The sequence below is a fragment of the Athene cunicularia genome (assembly GCF_003259725.1).
Source record: "Athene cunicularia isolate RWA chromosome 12 unlocalized genomic scaffold, athCun1 chr12_part1, whole genome shotgun sequence".
NCBI classification, from domain to species: Eukaryota; Metazoa; Chordata; class Aves; order Strigiformes; family Strigidae; genus Athene; species Athene cunicularia.
The window spans coordinates 22,512,622-22,534,825 of NW_020799116.1; the positions used below are offsets into that span (position 1 = coordinate 22,512,622).

Here is a 22,204-nt window from a genome sequence, read left to right on the forward strand (position 1 = left end):
TTACTTTCAGAAATAAGAGCAGCAGAAATAGATCTGCCGTGCTATTATAGCTGGTATATTGATGAACAAGACTTAACTGTTTTATTTATTATTCTGATTTGCTACTTTTTCCATTAATGTTAAAAGACTCCACCACCGGCTGACTACATATTTCATAACAACTGCTATGATCAAATCTTTTCATTTGTAATATCTTAATTTCCTAACAACCTGCAAATGGTTTCAGGATAGAATATTCAAACATTATGGTAGAGTTAAAACTGTAATCCTTGTGGAACACAAGTTAACTATTCCTAAAACTTGCTTGCTGAGGTCAGTAAATACAACTCTTCAGAAGTTAATTCTACAAAGAATGCAATTCTAACACAAGAACAAAGGCATTTAAATATAACCTATTCAGATTGTGCAATACACTGCTCTGAAAGCTCACACGGGGAGTATTTTTTCTGTCTTCAGCCTTTGATTTATGCTTGAGAATAAGAAGTTTTAACTGAAAAAAATCTTCATTCCTGTATCTCCTACTGGTAACTGTCACACTGCTGAAAAGCAGCATCCTGTTTTGTCCAGAGAATAATTTCAGGGCAAGTCTGTAAACTAAATTCTGCACAAATTTTAATTCATGTCATTTTAAGCATTTAAGACTTTATTTTATGCATGAAGTTTATAGTACCTCTCAAATCCATTTTGTAGAATTGACATAAATAATGTGAGCACAAAATCCAAGCTGATTTGCCCCTCAAAAACCCAGTTAGTAGATGAAGCTGTTCCATGTAAATTTTAGTTAGAAATATCTTTCCCAAAACACACATACTAAAAAGAAAAAAAAAAAAAGGAAAAAAAAAAGGGGGAAAAAAAAAAAAAAAGGGAAAGATACCTGCTTGCATAGTGCTCTCTTCACAATGGGACAGACTTGGCAGTCTTGACCAAACACATTTTTTAACACTTTTGTCAAAAGGGACCTTGATGCAACAGAAGTGCACTACAACAATCACAGCAGTGCTGCAGATGGGAATACTTAGAAATTATGAGGTATTTTGTATAGCTAATGTATATTTGATGCAATCAGCTTGCTCCCCACCAGTTGCTAAATTACAGGCATGTACCCTGTAAGGAAGGTGCATTGCCCCCAGGCTTGCAGGACGTGCTTCCTAAATGAACCTGTGTGCCCTCAGAAACAAAGACTATCACCTTTATAAAGCCTTAGCCAGATGGAGGTTGTTTGCCAGCCTCAGTAGCATCCACTTGGCATAAACAAACCTATTTCATTTATGACCATGCAGTTAAGACAAACACAGGCTCTGGATCCCAGATTGCTCACACGTGCTCAGTACACTATCTCTTAGTTTTTCCGAGGTCATGAGCAAGTTTCCTCTTCTCTGTCACGTTTCCATTCCAATGCTTAGCTCTTTATAAAAGACACCAAGTTAAAACCTTAAATTAAAATGCCTCAACTTGTGAAGGTAGTGGAGTAGCACCACTTCACAGTAGCAAATACACAGCATACTAGTTTCTACACTATCATGTCACAGGTCTGGGAGTTCTTAACAGCTTGACAGAAAGTCATTAAGGAAATGTATTTGTGTCCAAAGCACAGAAGAGATATTTTGAAATCAGTAACATTCTATAGAAAAAATATTTAAGACTGTAGATTTACAGTGCTAACCAGAGCAGCTTCTTCGTCTATCTTTGGACATCCTTCCCTGTGAGGACATCATGCACACAGTTCCTCTATTTTAACTTCACTCCAAACCACACTGCTCACCCTAACCAAATCCTAAGAACGGGGTATGATTTGCACTGAGACTCAAAATCTTGGGATATATATTTTTCATTCCCATTTTCTTCTTGTTTTCCTGAAAGATTCTTTTCTCTTGGCCAGCTTTCGTATCTAGATTCATTGTGTGGCAGTGTATCCATTTCAGTCACTTCTGCTGGCAGGAATTTCCTTGCATATCTCAATGATATCTGACATCCTTTTATTTTGAGGGAAAACACCCACCCTCTCACCCTGCAGAATGCATTTTTAGTTTGGCTTGTCTGCTTAGATGGCTAGACCTGTATTTCCTTCTTGCACTCAAAACTTTCAACAAGGAAAAAAGATTTGCCAAGGAAATCAAGAAGGGGCAAAGTTAATGCAGTGGAAAGAGCCTGAATCCCCAGATGCACAAACTGAAACTCATGAATGCCTATGGCATTCTCAGCTTCTTCACTGTTTCCAAAAGTCGTATTTCAGAGTGACGAGGGAAAATAAGAGTTTTACCTTCATTTCTCCATAATGCAATGGATTCTGAACATCAATTGCCTGAATAATGCTGACACCAATATCACTTCCAGTTGTCATTATTCCTTTGACTGTCACTGTAGCAACTGCCTGGTTAGAATAGGACCAGCTGAAATTTCCACTTCCACCGTGAACCTAGAATACAGAGAGAAAAATCTTTCAAATATTTTAAAAAGTATATAGTTCTCATGTTTCTTAGCCATGAAGCCTTTGAATATCTTGCAGGAAAACCAGGGAGATGCTAAGCAAAAATGCTATCTTTGAGGAAATGCAAGTAAAGTAACACCTCGGAACTTTCAAATAAGCAAGAAGTAAGAAATGAGACTACCACCCTTAATTCATTTTCATTTCAGTTTTCTTCATGAACATATCCTACATGCTCACCAGTGCTGCTAACCCAGGTATCTTCCTCCCAGTGCAGAAGTCTGATGCTCACATCTCCCAGTGGTTGATAGTGCTTAGAGTCAGCAGAGCATTTCACACACCAGCATACCAAAGGCCTGGCATGTGGGACAACTGTACTTCTGAAAAGTTCCACTGTTTCCCTGTTGCTGACAAAGTGCTGATTTTGGGTCTCAGAGCTGCTAACCTGACACTCTGTACCTACCAGCTTCTTTCAATGGGAATTGTTAAGGGATCTTAAAGGGAAGAGAAAAGAACATGAGAGGCAGGGAGAAAAGAAGGTAAGAGGGGGAAAAAAGAAAAAAAATCTCTCTCTTCTTGGCTTTACTTCTTTATTTTTATGCTAAAAATCAGCATGTCTACCCACAGCCATTCAACAAACAGTGCTGCTCCATCAACTGATCAGTCATAGACTGTCCACTCTTGCCACAAGCACTGCAAGGGGCTGTGAAACGTACAGGCTACACTCCCACAATGGCTCTTCAAGGAAGGAGTCTGTAACTCTCAAACCTATAAGCTCAGCTTTATTATGCAGATTCCCATAAAAAACCCCAAACCAACATAAAAGAAAAACCCACCCTTTTTTTAGAGCTCTCAGCTCTTGAGGGGTTGTTTCATGAATAGAAGAGCTTTAAGTGAGTGGAATTATTCTACAGAAAGGTAAGAACTAGTTACGTGATATTATGGTCCAGGTAATATCTGCTGCAGATTCATGTTTTATAAATTGAAAGGCCAAAAAACGTTTTGCCAGCACAAGCAGAGTATTGTCCTCTTAGATGTGCAATAGTAGTTATTGAAGAAACATAATCATTACCACGCTGTAAAATGTATAGGTTTTAAACATCATTGTTGTTAAGTTATAGGAAGTGTCTGATGAGACAAATATTGTGCAAAAAGGTGTACTAAGAATAAGGCATTTTTAAAGCAAGTTGAAAAAAAGCACTGGACAAAGACAATGGATAAATAGATAACAGTGTGTGACAGAGATGCATGGGATGTAGCAAGAAACAGTTAAAGAATGTAGAAGTTCAGAATGTTTTGTAAACATACTTTCAATTAAAACAGAGAAATAAGCAGAAAACATAAAATAGAAATCCCCAATTCTTAATAATTCAACGGAGTCATATCTTGTTGCCATGCAAACCAGATGCATTACGACATGCTTCCCTCTAGCAGTTAAGTCTGCACTGAGGAGAGAAAGGGTAAATCAGCTTCTATTTCAGTCTAACCATTACTCACAGCCTGTTAGTTGAACTTCACTCCACAAACCATTATCAGTAACAGTAATGCCCTTACTAGGGGGGAAAAAAAAAAAAAAAAAAAAAAAAAATTTGCCTCCACATCCTTAACTTCACAAAGATGGTACTTCCCTAATGCATGGAAGGAAGGAAGGAAGGAAACATCCTTTTTTTTTTTTTTCCTTTTTTACTTGCAAGAGAAGCCATCTTATTAGCACAAATATGAACAAAGCAACCAACAAAAAAAACAGACAGCTGACAAAGTAAAACTCAGAAGTCATTCTGATACCATCTGGAAGGAGTTACTTTAGCTATAAACAGAATTTGGCTAGATCCAAAAATCCCTTTCAACTTATTTTCAGAAAAAGTCTATTCACCAATTTAAAATAGCCTGACTCAAAACTATCGAGTAGGAGGCAAACACTAATCTACAGGCAGGAACAACAGTCAAGCTGTGTGCTACTGTAAACAACCACTAGTATTGCTGAATGGACAGATTGGGGAAATGCTCTCAGTTTCATTAAATGCAAGCTAATTTAAATGCTGGGAGAAAAGAGGGTTTTTTGTTTTTTTATTAAAAAAATCACAGTAAAGTAAGAATACTGATACAGACTACTGGAGGAACATAAAGGGATGTTCTCTAGTGAGATATCTGATGATATATGCAAGATAAGGTGAGACAAGAATAGAACTGTAAAAGAGGGGAAACAGAAAATCACATTTACTTCCCCTTACTGAGAAAAATAGCAGAAGTTATGATGAAATACTGAAAATGCATATTTGTACTAAGAATTTTTACCACACTCTGCTGGTATGGTTGGGTATAGCATGAACTAAACCAAACTGTAATCCCATAGAAATTAAAAATATAGATGAGAGCGCTAAAATCAATGAGGTTAATTTCAGATTTATACTAGAGAATGCAATTTTAACCCTATGAGATTGATTTGCTTACTTCAGACACGGTGTGTTCCACTGCCTCTTTCTGTATACTCTTTACCTGAAGACAGATCCAAGACTCAGCACAAATTCATGCTAAAAGGAAGAGGTAGCAACTGTCCATAAAATACTTGAGTGCAGCTTCTGGGTATCATTGTACTCGAGTGAGAGTCTGGGCTGGGGAAGCACAATGTTCTTTTCTCCAGTTAGACTATACTCTGGATACTGGAATACAAGCCAGCTGTTTCATGAAGTGTATGGAAAGATTGGCAGCATGGCAGCATGGGAGCAAAGACACACATAAGAAATAAAAGAAAAAAGAGCCTTTAGAAAGGCATTCCGTAAGTGAAACGGTGGCCTTTGGCTTCCCATTACTTTGTACCATAAGCATGAGCTGTGCAGGGAGTGAAGGATACTGACGTCAGAGGCTAACAGGGCACTGCTCATCAATCTTGTGATGCCCTTTCTGCAGTCACTTCACACTCCAATTCATACTCCCATATTTCCATCCCTTTACAGTAAATCGCAGCCTCAAATTATTACTATTAAACTTTGTACCTAGGGTGTTTTCTGTAATTTCAAACCACTCTGTGCATACATGTGTGGTGCATAAGTGAGGGAGAGAGGAAGCAAATGAAAGACAAGAGCTGAAAGCCAGTGGAATTTTTATGTTTGTTGGGGTTTTGTGTAGGTTTTTAAAACTACACATTAATTCCTGCAACTAATATCCAACCAAATTCCTCCAAATAAAGTTTTGGATACCACTGTGTCTGATCCAAAATCAACCCTGTGTAAGTGGCGACAGGCCTTACTGTGCCTTCTTGGGCCATACTTTAGATACTTCTTTGGCATACCTGTATGGTGTACTGGTAGACTCCTGCTTTTGGCTGCCAAGGAAACGTCAAAATGCTGGGTGAAAGCACTATGGGAACATATATTTCAACATCTTGCTGGTTTCGCACTGGAATTGGTAATGTATGAACACCTCCATCCTGCAAAAAGCAACAGCACAGTATTATAAATGACACCACGGTACTTCCTAGGAATAATGTTTAGTCCTTACACATACACAAGCTGTTGAAAACATCTCAGAAAGGAAAGCAACTATTTAGGGTCACTTGTGAACAGCATTACTTGTGAGCAAATAGTCAGCTCATGGCAGCAAAGTGTGCTATTGTATTAAATAAGTAATATTACTATGGAGGTACAGGTGCCCACATTAATTTAAAAGGCAAACAGCAATCAGAAATACATTCTTTCACTACTCCTAGTTTCTGAGACCTCATCTGGAGAATTAATTTGGTAACTCCACACCTGCATTTATTCTTTGCTCGTTTTACTCCGCAGCAGGTGAAGACAAAACTCAGCCTAAAAGACTCACTCCTCAACCCATCCTGAAATACCGGCCTTGACAACTTTGCCATAATTTCAATGCCACAACGCTGTGGCACAACATAGTATTTCTAACTGGGGTTCTGAAGGAAAACTTTAACAGCTCTCCGTAAATCTCATTTCATTCCAGAGCACACCTCTGACGCAGAGATTAAGCGTGGCTTATCATACACAAGGATCTAGTACATCCTACTCAAAGAATCATAAAAACAATTTCACAGCAAATGGGTTGAAGTGCTGAATTTTTCCAAGGTTCAAGCAAAAGCAAATCACTTTCACACCACGTGCCCTAGTTAGCCATACATTCAGCAGCCTGCCCAACTAGCAGAAAGTTAATGAATATTAATTTGAAGAATTTTGCAGGCTGATACATTTGGCAGATTTTCATTCCAGCGTTTAACATCACTTACCAAATGACAGAAAACTTCCCAAATGTAACTGAATGCAGAACAAGGCCAGGGTATGACACTGATGATCCTACCACAATAAATTGTAAAATTCACTCAGAGAATGTGAGAGGACCTTTGCACCAGCACAAGGAAACACTATGTACCCACATAAGTATCTACCATGAAAAAAGAACAAATCAGTGCTGTGCACCACTAGTTTAACAGGTGTTTGCCACACACCTGTTAGCAAAATCCCACAGCCTTTACTCAAGTAAATCCTCTGTTGACTTAGTTGACAGTTTTCATGAAGTAAGGATTTTAGAATTTGGTTCTTAATCTGTTTAAACAAAGACAGCTTAGACCCATTTAATTCTCAGGTTTCTTTTTACTATGCTACTATCAAGTCACTACTGCACAAGTAAATCATTTTTAGGCCTACCAGTAAAGCAGAAGAGTTATAAAAACATACCTGATCTACTACTGATGTCAGTGCAGCATCAATAATGGTCTGACCCTTCTTTATTGCTTTCACATAATGATATGATCCATTCAGAGATGACTTCAGCACCTCAAAGTATTCTTTGGACAGCTTTGTATTAATTCTGATATTCTAAAATCAGAATATTAAATAGATATTGCCACAGGTAACTGACATTAATACTGTACAGACAGCCATAAACACATTAGCAACAATTCAATGAGAAAATTGTTTAAAAACAATTCGAAGTAACTTGTCTGAAATGGATTAAGAACTTTTCCCTATGTAAATTTCAATCTTTCAGCAAGATTATATCTTTTAGACACAGCATTAACTCCACAGAAAATATTTACTTTTTAAAATTATCAGTGACATGTAATTTAACATGAAAACTACCAATATTTATACCACTGAATAATTAATATTTTACAGTAGCATCTTAATTTTCTCATTCTTAAACAAAAAAGGGGAAGAACATGCAACTATATTGCCCCAACAGCACATTCCTTCTGAGATCTATCTGAATCTCAGATCTGTATTTCAGGAAGCAAGTAAGTGCAAATATCACTCGCAGAAACCCAATATTCTGAAAAGCATTATTTAATAATTTTTTTCTGCTTGCAAATGAATTTTTTTTTTTTTTTTTTTTTTTTTTTTTTTTTTTTTTTAGGGCAATGAGTATTTGGTATCTAGAATTGATCTTATTTAACCACCAGTGAAGTGTTTTAATGCTAGCTGATCAGCTAAGCTTTTCCCATCATGAACTAAAAGAAAACAAGTAGCTCCCCAAGGAGTGTTAAGCCTACTGTACACCTCATTCATTAACAGGAAAGATTGCTTCTAAAACTGACAATACTTTTATTTGGGGGGATTGCTGATCCCCCTAAACATGGGGGGGATAAAATACTGTATTAGTACTGCTCTCCAATAGTTACACTATGTTTGCAATTTCCAGTGCAATGCCTAAGCTACATGTTTGAGGTGCACTGTCCAACTTCTTCCATTTTTTTTCTACAGCACTTAAGACTCTAATGGACATTTTCACATGAAAGACCCAGAGTGCTTTGTTTAAAACAAACAAACCACAACAACTAAACAAAGGGAAAAAAGGAAAAGGCGAGAAACAACAGGCTTTGAAATGTCCTAACACAATGTAAATAAGAAACTGCTCAACTTATTTCAAAGGAAGCCAGGGTTTAGGAGACAGACACTCAGAAATACATCAACATTTCAACTTACATCAGATAAATACACCTTATTGCTTGATTTATCATACACTTCAATTGTAATTTCATAAAGTCTGCCTGTTTCTAGGACCCATCTGTCACCTGGATGAACTGTAAATCCTACAAAACAGGAAATATTGAACAGCACAAACCAACAGCCTCTTTATGTAACGGATATAAGCATTTTGCTTTTGGTGCCCACACTCTGAAGATGCACATTCATTGTTTTAAGCTGCTGAATACAGAGATGAAAGAAAATAAATATACACTATTAAATCTATTTCACATTGAGCTACTTTTACGAAAAAAAATTACTTGTCTAGGAAAAGTAATACAAGAAATGTAAGTGTTGTATATACACACAGAAAAATACAAAAACAAGGCAAGAAATTACATTAAACAATCAGGAAAATTGCAGCCAGTACCAACCTAAATATCCGGGAGTTACCACATAGATAGTGCTGTTTGGTAGTCTGGAAACCCCTTGCATGCGAATACCTGAAGTCTCAGTAAAGGAAAAGTTTTGACAAAAGTCAAGTAAAGATCAGCTTGTTCCTGGGGCTCCTTGTGCCTCTTTGGATATTTAAAGCTAATTGTACAGTGAAAATAAATGTTACCACCACTATCCTGAAAGTCAGTGAGCATTTTAGAGAGATTCCACTAAAGAACATAATGCTCTAAATATAAAAGTTAAATAAAGCCCCCATCACATTCCCACACTGACTGAGGGGAACAGACATGATTTAATTGATCTTTTGCCAACCTAATTTCCTAGAACATTTCAAAGCATCAGGCAGCTCTGTTGAGACCAAATTCACAACCGTGCTGCTTCCTATGACTCCACCAGGTGCTCCTGATTTTCAAGACTACTGGTACATATGTGAGTAATTTTATCTTTTTATGCTCCAAAGGGTGGGAAGTTTGTCTCCTGCCATGAACATCTGGATGGAAAAGCATCAGCTAGGAAGGATACTCTTGTGCCCAAGTACGAGGTTTGTTTGTCCCTGCTGCAATGCAGTTACAACTGACGTTGCCTGGTCCAGCTTGGCAACTGGCCAGGATGGATCTCCCTCGGGACTAAGTACATTGTTCTGTAGCTGCAGTTCATACTGATCAGATGGCATCATTAATTCTGTACAAAAACCAAGACAACATATGAAACAGTAAAAGCAAGTGTGTCGGTGTTTGGATGCTGGTAATTATTGCTGATTAATTTTTACTGATGCCTAGTGCACACATTAAATTACTATTTTTAATGTCTTTTAGAAATAGCATTTCTGTGATATCAGCACATACACACACACACACACACAAAATGAGATTCTCTCCTAACTTTAATTTCTTTGAAGCTGCAATTTCCAATGAATATCATCCCACTGTTCAGACCTAACATCCAATTAATTCCCAGCTTCAAAAGCGGTCAAATTACCTTCTAAGAGTTACTGATGACTTCGGAAACTCCATTCTGCACTACTAGCTCATGTAGTGGGTATTGAACCAGCATTCCATTTGTCAATTAAATATTTTCTGTTAGAAACGTTACTATTCTAAATTCAATTTAACTAAGAAAGTCAAACACAGCTTCTTAGACAATGTGAAATAAATGAGTACATCTAAACTGTCGTGTTAGCTCCTATTCTAAGTTACCCTTACCTTCATGTGCTTGACAAATCTGCAAGAGTATATCTGTTATAGACACAAATTTTTTGACAGAAAAAACTGAACAGCTGTATCATCGTGTGGTTTAGGAGAACAGTATTAAACAAAGTAGTTTAAACAAAATTTAAAATTTCTTCATAGTTAAAAATTCACATAAAAGGTGGTTGGTTTTTTTAAAAAAAAAGAAAAAAGACAAACCTGTAATCTTCCCTTGCCTTATTTTCTGAACTCTGTACTGAACTGATGTTCCTACCAGAAGATAAATGTCATATGCTGGATTTAAAAGGATGTTTTCCAAAATAAGCAACCTGACTTCAGCAGGGTGTACATGCTATTGATTGAGGAGGAAAAAAAAAGAGAAAAAAAACACATTTAAAGCAGCTCATTTGTTTGAAACAGACCATGCAGCAGTAACTTATAGATTAAGTGAAAAATATTACTTGCTGTAATTGCGTTTTTATTATCATCTCAAATTCTGTCACAACAGGGAAACACAAGGGGCAATGAATGTTAAGAGACATCTGCCCTGTGATTACCATGCAAGGCTGAAGAAAAAAAAACCCACAAGTTTGTATGGACATCATTTTGGCTCAGTTTTCTGGAGAACACAGAAAAATTGGCGACGGATGTACAGTGACTATTCAGACATACAGAAATTTATTTTCCCTACTGTAAAACATGGTGCCTCCATACAACATATCCATTATAAATTCACTAAGTAATCTGTGTCAAACTCATTGGTCTATTAAATTAGGAATACAACAGATAATTGTGTAAATTTTATTATAGTTGTCTGAGGAAGATTCACTGAAAACATGCAGGCTGGCAGCAGTGAAAAACTTAAAGGCACTACTAACCAGAAAGCCATAAAAAACCCCTGCAAATGGAACAATATTATTTCACTTACAGTTTCAGCTCAAAATTAATTCAGAGAAAAAAAAAACCAGAAAATTAAGCAAGCTACAAGCATTCAAGAACAAAAGTCAAACTAACTCATCACATAAATATATCCATCGCAATTAGACAGAACCGTAACAAAACCACAATTCTTAACATGCACTACTTTTTGTGCCATGGTACTAATATTACATACATTTAGATAATATTTCCATTCAACACTTCTTACAGGTATGGGTTAGATAGTCCAAGGCAATTCTGCTTTAAGCAAAAACATTAAATAAAACATATAAACACAGAAATTTGTAAAACCAGACTGCAAATATGAGATGAACCTCAGAAAAAAAAATTTACAGAAGGTTTAAGGTGCACTACTAAGTTGATCCTAGCGCAATGACACGTGTTTCTGTAAGCAATAAACTATAAAAATCTCTCACGCGTTTGTAAATTTTATTAAGATAAAAACCTGCTAAGAGTTAAATGAAAAACTCAGTCACCACAAGTTACAAAGAAAGCAACAGCATGGATCTACATAACAGCTGGGAAGATCGCCAATACTGCTGTTTAACACCCTTGTAGCATTGACAGCCCAATCCCAAAGACCCTCCTTGGAGACCAGAATCCAATGAGGTAGAATTAGATACTAACAAAGTATTCCTATGACACTCATTTCAAGCACAACGGGAAATAAAGGTATATCCAATATAGCAATCTTTGTTCTAGCTATTTATTTACTGAAAAGAGAGCCCTAAAGTGTTTTAGTTGGTTATTGTTAAAAAGAGCTAAATGGCCAATGCCTTATCCAGCATGATGGTCGTTTTTTTATATATTTATATATATATATATATATATATATATATATATATATATATATATATATATATATAAAAAATGAATGAGTATCAGGAATAATAAAATTGTACAGAGGTATTTGAAGTGTATTCCTCTACCACAGGGCCTTTTGTCAGTTAGGTCTAGAAATGCTCCCTGGCACATGCACCATCCTAGGTTAGGTAACTGCAGTGAGCCCCAACCCTTTCAGGGTGATGAAAGCAGCACTGCCATCTTTTGTGGTATGGGCTGCAGAGTCAATCCAGTACAGCAGAGACGCAGCACTGCCATCCACAATGGGAACAGTACGGCAGAGCCAACTGGCAGTACTCCTGTAACATTGGACTGTAAAACTAAATAATAAAAAAAACAAAGATGAATGCAAGTTCCTTACCTTATACACGCTTTCTTGTATTCTTGCTTTTAATTTAGAACTCCCTGTTTTCATTCCAGACACCAAAATGGTATCTCCTTGCTTGGCAACTTTCTCCATCTCTGATATATAGGAAGGTGGAATATAAGTGGATTCTAAGAACTTGAGTATACTGAAAGATGAACCAAAAAGTGAATGAAAAATTGTTAACCAATGTTTGTAAACCCACAGAGAAACAGTAGCAGCATCTATTCCCAGCTATTTCCATTTTAAAGAAAATTTAAGATGTCTGCCTGGGACCAGATATCCAAATTTTACTAATTCTTCAAGATATCTGCAGTTAATTGCTGTGACTGATAAGTTTGTTTGAAGCTTGTTGTTGGCTTTCAAGAGATATCAGAAGACTGCACATGTTGTCTGTAAAGATCCCTCCAATTTTTAAAGTGGTGTAGACTGCAAAAGCTCTCTACATTATTGTGGAACAAGTGATGTGGAAGACCCAAGAAGCTTATGTAACAGAAGTAACAGCTTAACAAACCAGAACATACTTCAACCTGTATGAACAAGCTACGATGCACTTAATAAATGATGATGGAAAAAATTCTATAAGCAGAATACTTGCAGTAACTGTCAGAAATTTCAATGAGATGTGACAACAGAAAGAAATTTGCCACGAATGGGTAAATGACAGGACAAAGTTGAAAGAGGACCATGTTTTAAAGGTTGCCAGCTTCTGTATGCACATGATCTGTTGACTTTATGTGTGCTTTCACAGTAAAACCAGTAAAGTCATATTGAGAGCAGCTATGAATATGAACATATTTATGACAGTTTATCGTTTGTTTTGCAAAGCTAACACCATTGGAACATTTTTAAGCTATTATATCTGTGCTAACAGTTTGGTTAAAATCACATCTCCAGCAAATACTTATACTGAAACAAGCAGCTCCATATGGACTAGGACTTGGATCGTAAGTCCCACGAAACAATTAGCACACTCCCTGGCTCTCACTGTACGCAGGGGCAATACACTTATACCTGCAGCTTCAAGTGGATTATGGGCTTAACGGGCTTTCCTCAGGTAATGCTGTGCATTTGTTTCTCCACAGCTGCAAAACTGGAGTTTGTGTTTACCCAGTAGCAAAGAGCCTTGTTCGCTACCCCTACTCTGTTTCCAATGTATCTGGAATAGGTTTGAGGATGGAAGTCAACAGTTAAAACATTCTGCTCTCTAAGAGAGATCATTTCCCTGCATGCTAGTCATAGAATCATCAACAAAGCCATGTTCTCTCAAGGAAGACAGTTTCCTACATTAGTTTATGTCCTGCAATCTAGCCGCATTTTGCTGGAACATGTCTTCTGAAGTAACTGAAGCGTCTGGTGCATGAGTTTGAATGTATTTCATCTTACAAGCCTACTATATGTTAGGGAGGCTTTGACTAAAGCTGTACTCAAGACGTATCTATCTTCTTGACAGATACCTGTTTTGTGAGAAAAAAGCATGCTTCAAGTGTTTGCAGTCTGGTCAAAGTCACGTTTACAGGGAGGCATTTTTTCTACCAACATTCACCATGGCATATAATACAATGAATACTGACATAATACTGCTAAATAACAGGATCCTGGTGGGTTGACACCAGTTGGTGCCAGTGCAAAGATGAAACTCTTGAAAGTTCAACTTGAAAAATATCCCATGGAAGGTATTTCTAAGTAGCCTTCAATTCTGGTTAGTTTAATAATGGTGGAAACTCAAATTTCTGTTTGAAGCCACTGAAGAGCAATTGAAGTCATCACTGGAAAACTACATGCTTAATGAAATTTAAAAAACAACACCAAAACAGCAGAGCTGGCAGATGATCTGGTGACAAATATAGAAGGAAAAAACCCCAAACCAATCTGGATTCTATTCCTACTGTTGCCACAGGTGAATTTTCTGACTTTTGGGCAAGAACTCCACCTCCATTAAATAGAGGGAGTATTTCTTTATTATAAGAAACACTGAAAAACACTTATCTCATTAGTGAGGTGAAAAGCACTTTCAAGACCTTTGGATACATTTCCACAAAATACAGCATTTCTAGACTCCAGTTAACTTATTGAGTCAGTACGGATGATGAAATGAGTACCATGGCTTACTTATCAAGCAAGTGCTTTCCATTCATTGCTTTGTCTGAAAGACTCACATATTGAATACCCTCACTGAATATCTTTCAATGAATTATTTCACCTAGCCTCATGAGCTCTGTCTAGCTAACAAGCAGGTACTTGGTCCACTCCAAAAAACCTTTCAAAAAGCTATTTCAAAACCTGAACTAAGTGTTGACCAAAACATTCAGAGAGGTCCTTTCTGAAATGGAAGAGGACTTTTTTTTCCCTTAAAAAAAAAAAACAAAAAACAAAACACCACTATTAAAAAAAAGGTCTCTGCTGAAATCATGAGATATATATTTCCTTTGCATAAGATGTTCCAGAAAGATCAACAAATGCATCTATTTATTTCTATCTGTTGCACTAGAGCTACCTGGGCTGTTCATTAACACTACTGGTTGTTAAATTAAACAGGGTAAGAGTGCCCAGTCTGTTGAGTAGCCACTTAAAAAAAAATTCCTGAAACAACTGACCCGTAATTATCATCTCAGGCATCAGTTTAGTGAACTGCTAGATGTTGGGAAATATTTATATACATCAAACTTAATGGACACAAGACTTTCAAGGACAAATTAAATGAACTTACCGTAACGCATTGTGGGAGTCTGAGAAGCCATCAGCCTCTGTGTCTTTTACTATTGTCCAGTCAAAGACTAACCCTGCCAATGTGCTGAAAGTGTTTCCTATAAATCAATCAATCAGATTAAAACAAAAGTAAGTAACAAGCACAGTCTTCCTGGAACACAAACGGACTTCTTCCCCTAGGAAATTTCCCTATCTTATCCCTAAAAGAAGCACTGTAGGTATTTAGTTAAAACCCACAATCTACCTTGCTTTACTGACTTAAGCAAATTTAAGATGTTTCTGTTAACTGGCTTTTCTGTTCAGATTTTGCAACACCATATCCCACTTCATGTTTTTCACAAAGCCCACCAGCTAGGCGCAGGTGCCACCACCACCCATCCTCCACATGTCAGCCCCTAAGATACCCTCAGCAGCCAGCAGTTCCTTTCCCCTTGACCACAACAGCCTTACTACTTCTTAGATATTAACAGGACTTAAAAAAACCCTGTGAAACAACCTTTCATTTTGAAGCACAGGGATCTGAGATATCATTTGAGTAGCTTGAGTTCACAGCACTGATGAACTGCACTTTCACCATACATTGTTTTGGTTCTGAGCACAACCATGATTTACCCATAACAGGAATAAGTCCTCACTCAAAGAACTCAAACTGAGCACCTTCTTTCTAGAAACCGTGAACCACTAGAACATGAGAAATTGTAAATGATAGAAAGGAACAAAAAGAAAGAGAAAGGAAAGAGTGAAAACAAAGATTTATCATGATTACATTTAAGTGTAAGGAGCTGCTAATCTGAAAGATGTTACAATCTTCAAGATGAGTCTTGCTCTGAACTGCAGTGTCCACCAGCACAAATAAATATGGAACTGAAATCCCAGTATATTTTAAAATATATTTTCATTTGTGTTACTCCCTTTAACATTTATATCTAAATAAACTAAGAATCAAAGCAAGTTTATTATTGAATTTTTATGCTTAAAGGTATCTGACATTTTTAAGCCACAGAAATATTAAGACAAGTTAACACAATGCACAGCCTTAAGTTGTTTCTCCCATTTCTATACAAGTTACTACAGATAGTTCCAATTCCCACATAAATAGGATTTTAAACACAAAACTCTAAACACACAAGACAATTAAAATTGATTGAGACTGGATTATTTAACATGCACTCAAGTCTAACTTTCTTTAATGATGCATGCTTTAGCTTTGCAAAGATGAATTACACTCTTTTGTTTTGCTCCAGCTGACAATCTCAAGGCCAGTGGAGAAAGGCGCAGCGTGACACCATGGAGAGGCTACACCCAGACACAGCCAGTGCCTCAGCAAACTGGTAGCAAAAGCACAAAACTATTCTTACAGCCTCTGAACCACCCTGAGGCCTGGATGTTCTGGCTCCTGTTGGGGTCCCTCACTACAAAGGCAAAGTCAGGTTATCAAAGACAAACTATCACAGGCATTCCCCAGACGATGCAGGGTCTCACTAGTTCAAGATGGGATCAGCTATCTCGGCAGCACGAAGGGCAGCAGCTCTCTCCAGGTTAAGCCTACCAGAGGCAGCCCCCAGGGCAGCAGACAGGTAATACAGCGCTTGTCATGAACTGTATAGTGTCTCTGTGCCTCCCTGCAGGATCATGCAGCTGTCACCGGAGCTGCAGACAGGTGTCCTGGCCAGCTGTAACATTACCTGCCCAGGCTCTGCGGGTGGCAACACAGGCAGTGACTCGTGCTCCTGCTCCACAGCCGTCACCCGGCCCAGAGCTGCTCCGCTGGGATGCTTCAGCAGAAAGGCAGCAGACCTGGCAAGGCTGGAGCAAACCCCAGCTACCATGGAGACCTGTCTTGCTGCGCTCTGCTCCATCACTGAGGCAGGAAGCCAGTGTTCCTTGCACACTCATAGCCAAAGAAATGAAAACTCACATCTTTAGGTCTTTCTCTTACTTAATTTCCCTCTAGTTAAGTCATAATAAAATAACTTGAGCAAAGTTCAAAAGATAAAAGAAAACAATATATACCATGACTTTTTTTTTCCCCCTTCTATATTCTATACTTAATTTAGCCAAAGATCCCCATGCTCATCTTCCTCTCTAGTTTTAGTAATCTTTGAAAAGTAGTATTTGGGGATTGAGTTTGTATTTAGAGTGGCTCATTAAAAAGATGTACAAAAAGCAATCTGAATGATGTAACTGATTAAAAAATACAGCTTATGAAAATAATAACCAGACAGTATGAAAAGGAACACGGAAAGAAAATATTCCTTAAGATATCTTGATACTCACAGGAGTAGAATAATCAACATTAATGAATGGTCTGACCCACACCAGATGCAATGATCTGGCAATGTAAGATGCAATAATCACTATCAGCCCCAAACAAATCACACTTGGTACATCCCTAGGGCCTAGTTAACAACTTTACATACCAGGGAAAAAGCTACAACAGCTGATACAATGCATCTAATCTCTCTCACAGAGACTGCAGTGACAGGCTTGGCAGCTGTGCTTTGTGCAAGTTTTCACAAACCTAAGCAGATTTTTTCCAAATATTCATTAAACAGGATAATTATTTTATATTGATTTTTTCACCTTCTGAATTCTATAAGAAAACTGTGCAAAAATCCCTTATTCAAGTCTCTGACTTTACCTGAACAATTATGTCCTTCAATAAACTTGCCACTGCTCTTGAATTATTTTTTTTTTAAAGCATGCCAAGACAGATCACCACAAGTTCAATTTGTCAAAAGGTCTCCCAAGGGTGGATCCCAAAGTTATTTGTGTGAAAAGGAACTCATTTTCAAAGCTAAGTGTATCCTGATACCCTAAACTTAGATTGCAAAGTTTAGTCCTACAGCTTCTAATCAACAACCTGTTTCAGTGATGCAGATTATAACATTCTTCATAGGTTCTGCACCACTGCTCCTGTTCAGACTCTACCTTGGGTGACTTCCAAGGAAAATTTGTCCATTGAGCATGCTTGAGAGTTTGCAGAAATGCCAAGTCAAGAATATGGTACTATGAATACTACAAGAAAACAAAATTACCTTTCATTATTAAGATATTTCCATACATAACCTGGCATTCATGGTTTACAAACAAACAAACGTAGGATGGGCTCATTAACTACCAAAATAAACAATTCAACCTTTTAGAGATGCTTTACATGTAATTCCCTTTCAGCCAAGTAGTTGTCCTAAAAATCACTTGGTTTGTGTGAATGTTGACGTGTGCATAAAAAAATCAGTTGTTGAAACCAAAGCATGAAGTTTTTACCAGTATCATGGTTCTTTTTCTGATGCTACAAACAGTATGAAAAGAAGTCTTCTGCTCCTATTAAATAATTATGCATTCAGTCCAAATGCACTGACTTTTATAAGCCTAAACGGTACCTCCCAAAAGTGAGTGTTTCTGTAATAATTTTAAGGGATATTAATCCAAGCAGTAAGTGGCTGGTCTTCAACATCATAAAACTATAGAATGCTTTGTGTTGGAAGGGATCTTAAAGTTCATCTAGTCCCACCTCCCTGCCATGGGCAGGGACACCTTCAACCAGCCCAGGTTTCCCAAAGCCCCGTCCAACCTGGCCTTGAACTCTTCCAGGGAGGGGGCAGCCACAGCTGCTCTGGGCAACCTGTGCCAGGGCCTCAACCACCTCACAGGGAAGAATTTCTTCCTTACATCTGATCTAAATCTGCCCTCTCTCAGTTTAAAACCATTACCCCTCATCCTATCCCTACATCCCCTGATCAAGAGTCCCTCCCACCTTTCCTGTGGCCCCCTTTAAGTACTGGAAGGTCACTATAAGGTCACTCTGGAGCCTTCTCTTCCCCAGCTGAACCCCCTCAACTCTCTCAGCCTGTCCTCACAGGGGGGTGCTCCTGCCCCCTGAGCATCTTTGTGGCCTCCTCTGGCCCCACTCAAGCAGATCCGTGTCCTTCTGATGTTGGTGCCCCCAGAGCTGGACACAGCCCTGCAGAGGGGGGTCTCATGAAAGCAGAGTAGAAGGAGCAGAATCCCCTCCCTGACCTGCTGCCCACACTGCTCTTGATACATCTCTGAATATCCTGTTGGATGCTTGATTGGACCCAGATAAAACGTCCTTTTGCAAAATTCTTTAGACTATCTCATCTCAAAAGAAGAAAAAAAAGAGCAGACTACTTCACATTCCCATGTAGCCTTGCTCAGCCTAGTTAAATCCTGGTGGGACGTTTCAATGGGACAAGTCTTGGGACTTTTTCCATTACATTCTTACACCTGACCTGGATGTAAAATTGCGAAGAGCTGACACATTTATTTTAATTATTTTAAACTCTGTTTTTTAAAAATACCCTTAGCACTACAGTTAAGTTTCCTGGAACAATAAGGATAAATGACAAGCAAATGTTGTTGGAAATCAGTGTTTGATCTTCCTATTCAGATGGTATCTAGATTTTACACTTTAACAAAAACAATGTTACTCAATCTATTATCCAGATAACTCCATTTAAATTAATCAGCTTGGCTGCTAACGTTCAACCGTGTCACAAATGAAACCAGTGCACAGATCAGACAATTAAGGGTTTTGATATATATTTTACCTCCTACTAGTATATCTCTTACCTTCAGAATCCAAAGCCTGAATTTTTAGCTCCAGTGGTGAATCTTCAAGATACAGTTCTCTTGTTGTGGACACAATTTGAATGTCATGAATTATATCAACTATAGCATCACAACGAAGCACTTGTCCAGTCTCTTGAAGAAACATCAGAAAGAACACATGAAATCAGCAACACCGGACGTGCTCATCAAGAGCACCAACACAAAATGCACCTCAAATTTAGCTAATGACACAAGACACTGAAGGAACTGAAACTAGGTCATGACCTTGACTAAGAAAGTCTTGGTCAAGTGGTGACTGTGGCTAAGCAAGCAAGAAAAGCAGTTCCCTTCCTCACTGAACTTTACAATAAATCTTAAAAACTTGTGATTTTCGTCTGCACAAACAGTTCAGACATTTTCTCTCAGTACATATTGAGAGTTTCTGCAATGCAGCTGTCAGACATGGCTCATGTCCTAGACTATGACTGTTACCCACAGACAGACGTATATACTTCTTCATTTAGTGACTGCAAGACAATCTGATTTTGCCTGTCATTATAAAAACTAACCACGTATATTGTATGACAGACAGACAATTTTCAAAGGCAAAATCCACATCTGAATTTGTGCTACATAAAAAGTATTACTAAAAATTATTTTCAGCCAACACCCCCCCCCCTTTTTTTTAAAGAATTACCCATTTTCCTGGATGTATCATTAATATCATTAACATTTATTTGAGGCCTTTAACAAAAATTATTAAAAACCATGCCCATGAAAAGTTTAAAATGACTACGCATATGAATGGAAATGTCTTGGTTTGTGCACTTTTAATTCTCTACTTTGTTTCCCGAGGATGCCAGGATGCTCATAAGCAAGTAGTGGTGTGCTTACAAAAGTTAAACTTACTTATGTCTTCAGCAAAGATGATACTTGTCAGACGTGTGGGCTGGGAGGACCGTGCCTGGACAACAGCTCTCTGTGAACACTGGCGCTCATCCTGATCCGCCAGCTCTATGCTCGCTACTTCCGGCCTGGTGGAGGACCTACAAGATTACGTGGTTGCATGAGCAGGATTTAAGTTACTGCTAGACAGAAATCAAAGGTCTGGTTTAAAAGCCACCAAAATAATTTACATAAGACATGCTACAAGGTCAGGACCCGACTTTTGTAAGAGCTGGATTGCAACAGCTCCTCAAGGACTTCAGCAAAAGCAAGTGCAGGCTGAGGAAAGGTGAAAGCACAGACCAGAGCCCACCAGAGACCAGGCAGACAAGCACAGCATGCCCTCTACCACAGCATGGACACTGCTGAACGCAATTCCGTCAGTTCAGAGCTATACTCACCTACTTAAAGAAGTTACAAAGCTTTTGGCCTGACTATTTATTAGCTTAGAGACATGGAACAAGCAAAACCACATACAGAATACTGAAGTATAAAGTAAAATAATTTTAACTAAAGCTCCATTCGCCACTTGTAGTTGCATTTTTCAACAAGTCTGAAACTAAGTTCTGAAAAAAATGGACGTCTTCCCTGATGACAGAACATCATAATTACCTGTTTGCTATAGCAGAGGCTCTCAACAAGTAAGAGACAACATATTTCAATCAAGAAACTAAAAATATTGATTTAGTCTGTTTAGCTGAACACTGTTTAAAACATGCAAAATCGCATAATCATCTTTGGTGAAACGTAAGCCTACATGGAATTTAGACCTAAATTCCTGCATCTTACTTCCTGCTCTGACTTGTATGGCTTTTCTAAAGTCAACTGCTTCAGAAATGAGCTTGTGGGAAGCTCATGATGGACGTGGAAGCCAGTTCTCATTTCCTGTGTGCCAAAAATATCAAGATGAGGAAAAAAAAAGTTTAAAAGTCACTAAAAACCGAGTCTCTTGAAATTTCAGATACCAGCAATAGACATCTGAAGACTGAATGTAGAGTGCTCAAAGCAATAAAAATATTGAAGCAGGCCATACCTCTTGCACATAGTTAAAGAGCCTCACCCCTCCGAACTGGGATGAGCTGCTGACTAACAGGTTTGGAAAACTGGGTCGTGGCTGCTCTACAAGACTGCTCACTCATGCTACACACCTGCAGGAGTTACTGCAGAGTAGGCAGAAAGGCAGCCTGCTTGGACTCCAACTCAGAGCCCAGCACCCTGTCTAAGCTGCTAATGAATTAAGCACCTGAAACAGGCACAGCTGTTTGCTCAAGGATCCTGAGGCAAAGCTCTTTCACAGGGATGCAATGAAAGAAGGCACTGATGACAAAGCTGTTCATTCTCCAGATGATGACAGCAGTTCTGATGAAATCACTGCATTATCTGTACTAGATCCCCACCTGGAAAAAAATGGTGAAGCTGGATTGATTTAGACTTTTCTTCTGGAGGATGTTCAAACACACTTCCCTGTAATCTATGGGGAAAACCTTCTAACTCAGCAAGGAGCTGGGGGAAAGTTTCAATCAAACAGTAATACCATGCATGCTGTTCTCCCCAGATGTAGATTTTACCTGCTTTTATTACTGGAAGAACCAACCAATTCAAAATAGTGAAGAACAAAATTTCCTGTTCACTAAAATTGTATTAATTTCAAAAAATAACATAACACAAGATGTATAGCTGTCTTTGAGTTAGCGGTTGCAGTCCAGCTCAGCACGGACCAATCTGGCTGTAATCACTGGAATAAAACTCCAAATACTGTTTTCAACCTTAAGTAGTAAAAAAGCACAATTCTGAAGACAAATCCAGTCGTGCAAGACACCAAAATCCCTTTGGTTCAAAGCAGTCAGTA

General features: G+C 38.1%; 1 protein-coding gene across 1 annotated transcript in view; it reads right to left on the minus strand.

Annotated features, from left to right (window-relative positions):
* The window catches only part of LOC113484938 (nuclear pore membrane glycoprotein 210-like), a 58,480-nt gene extending 37,081 nt beyond the window's left edge, over window positions 1–21,399 (minus strand). The window contains 12 exon segments of the mRNA XM_026857627.1: window positions 2,261–2,416; window positions 5,715–5,852; window positions 7,111–7,251; window positions 8,359–8,465; window positions 8,775–8,843; window positions 9,319–9,477; window positions 10,203–10,335; window positions 12,127–12,277; window positions 14,840–14,936; window positions 19,432–19,563; window positions 20,320–20,456; window positions 21,389–21,399. Of these exon segments, the coding sequence (XP_026713428.1) occupies window positions 2,261–2,416; window positions 5,715–5,852; window positions 7,111–7,251; window positions 8,359–8,465; window positions 8,775–8,843; window positions 9,319–9,477; window positions 10,203–10,335; window positions 12,127–12,277; window positions 14,840–14,936; window positions 19,432–19,563; window positions 20,320–20,456; window positions 21,389–21,399 (1,431 nt within the window).
* Window positions 21,400–22,204: the final 805 nt, after the last annotated feature.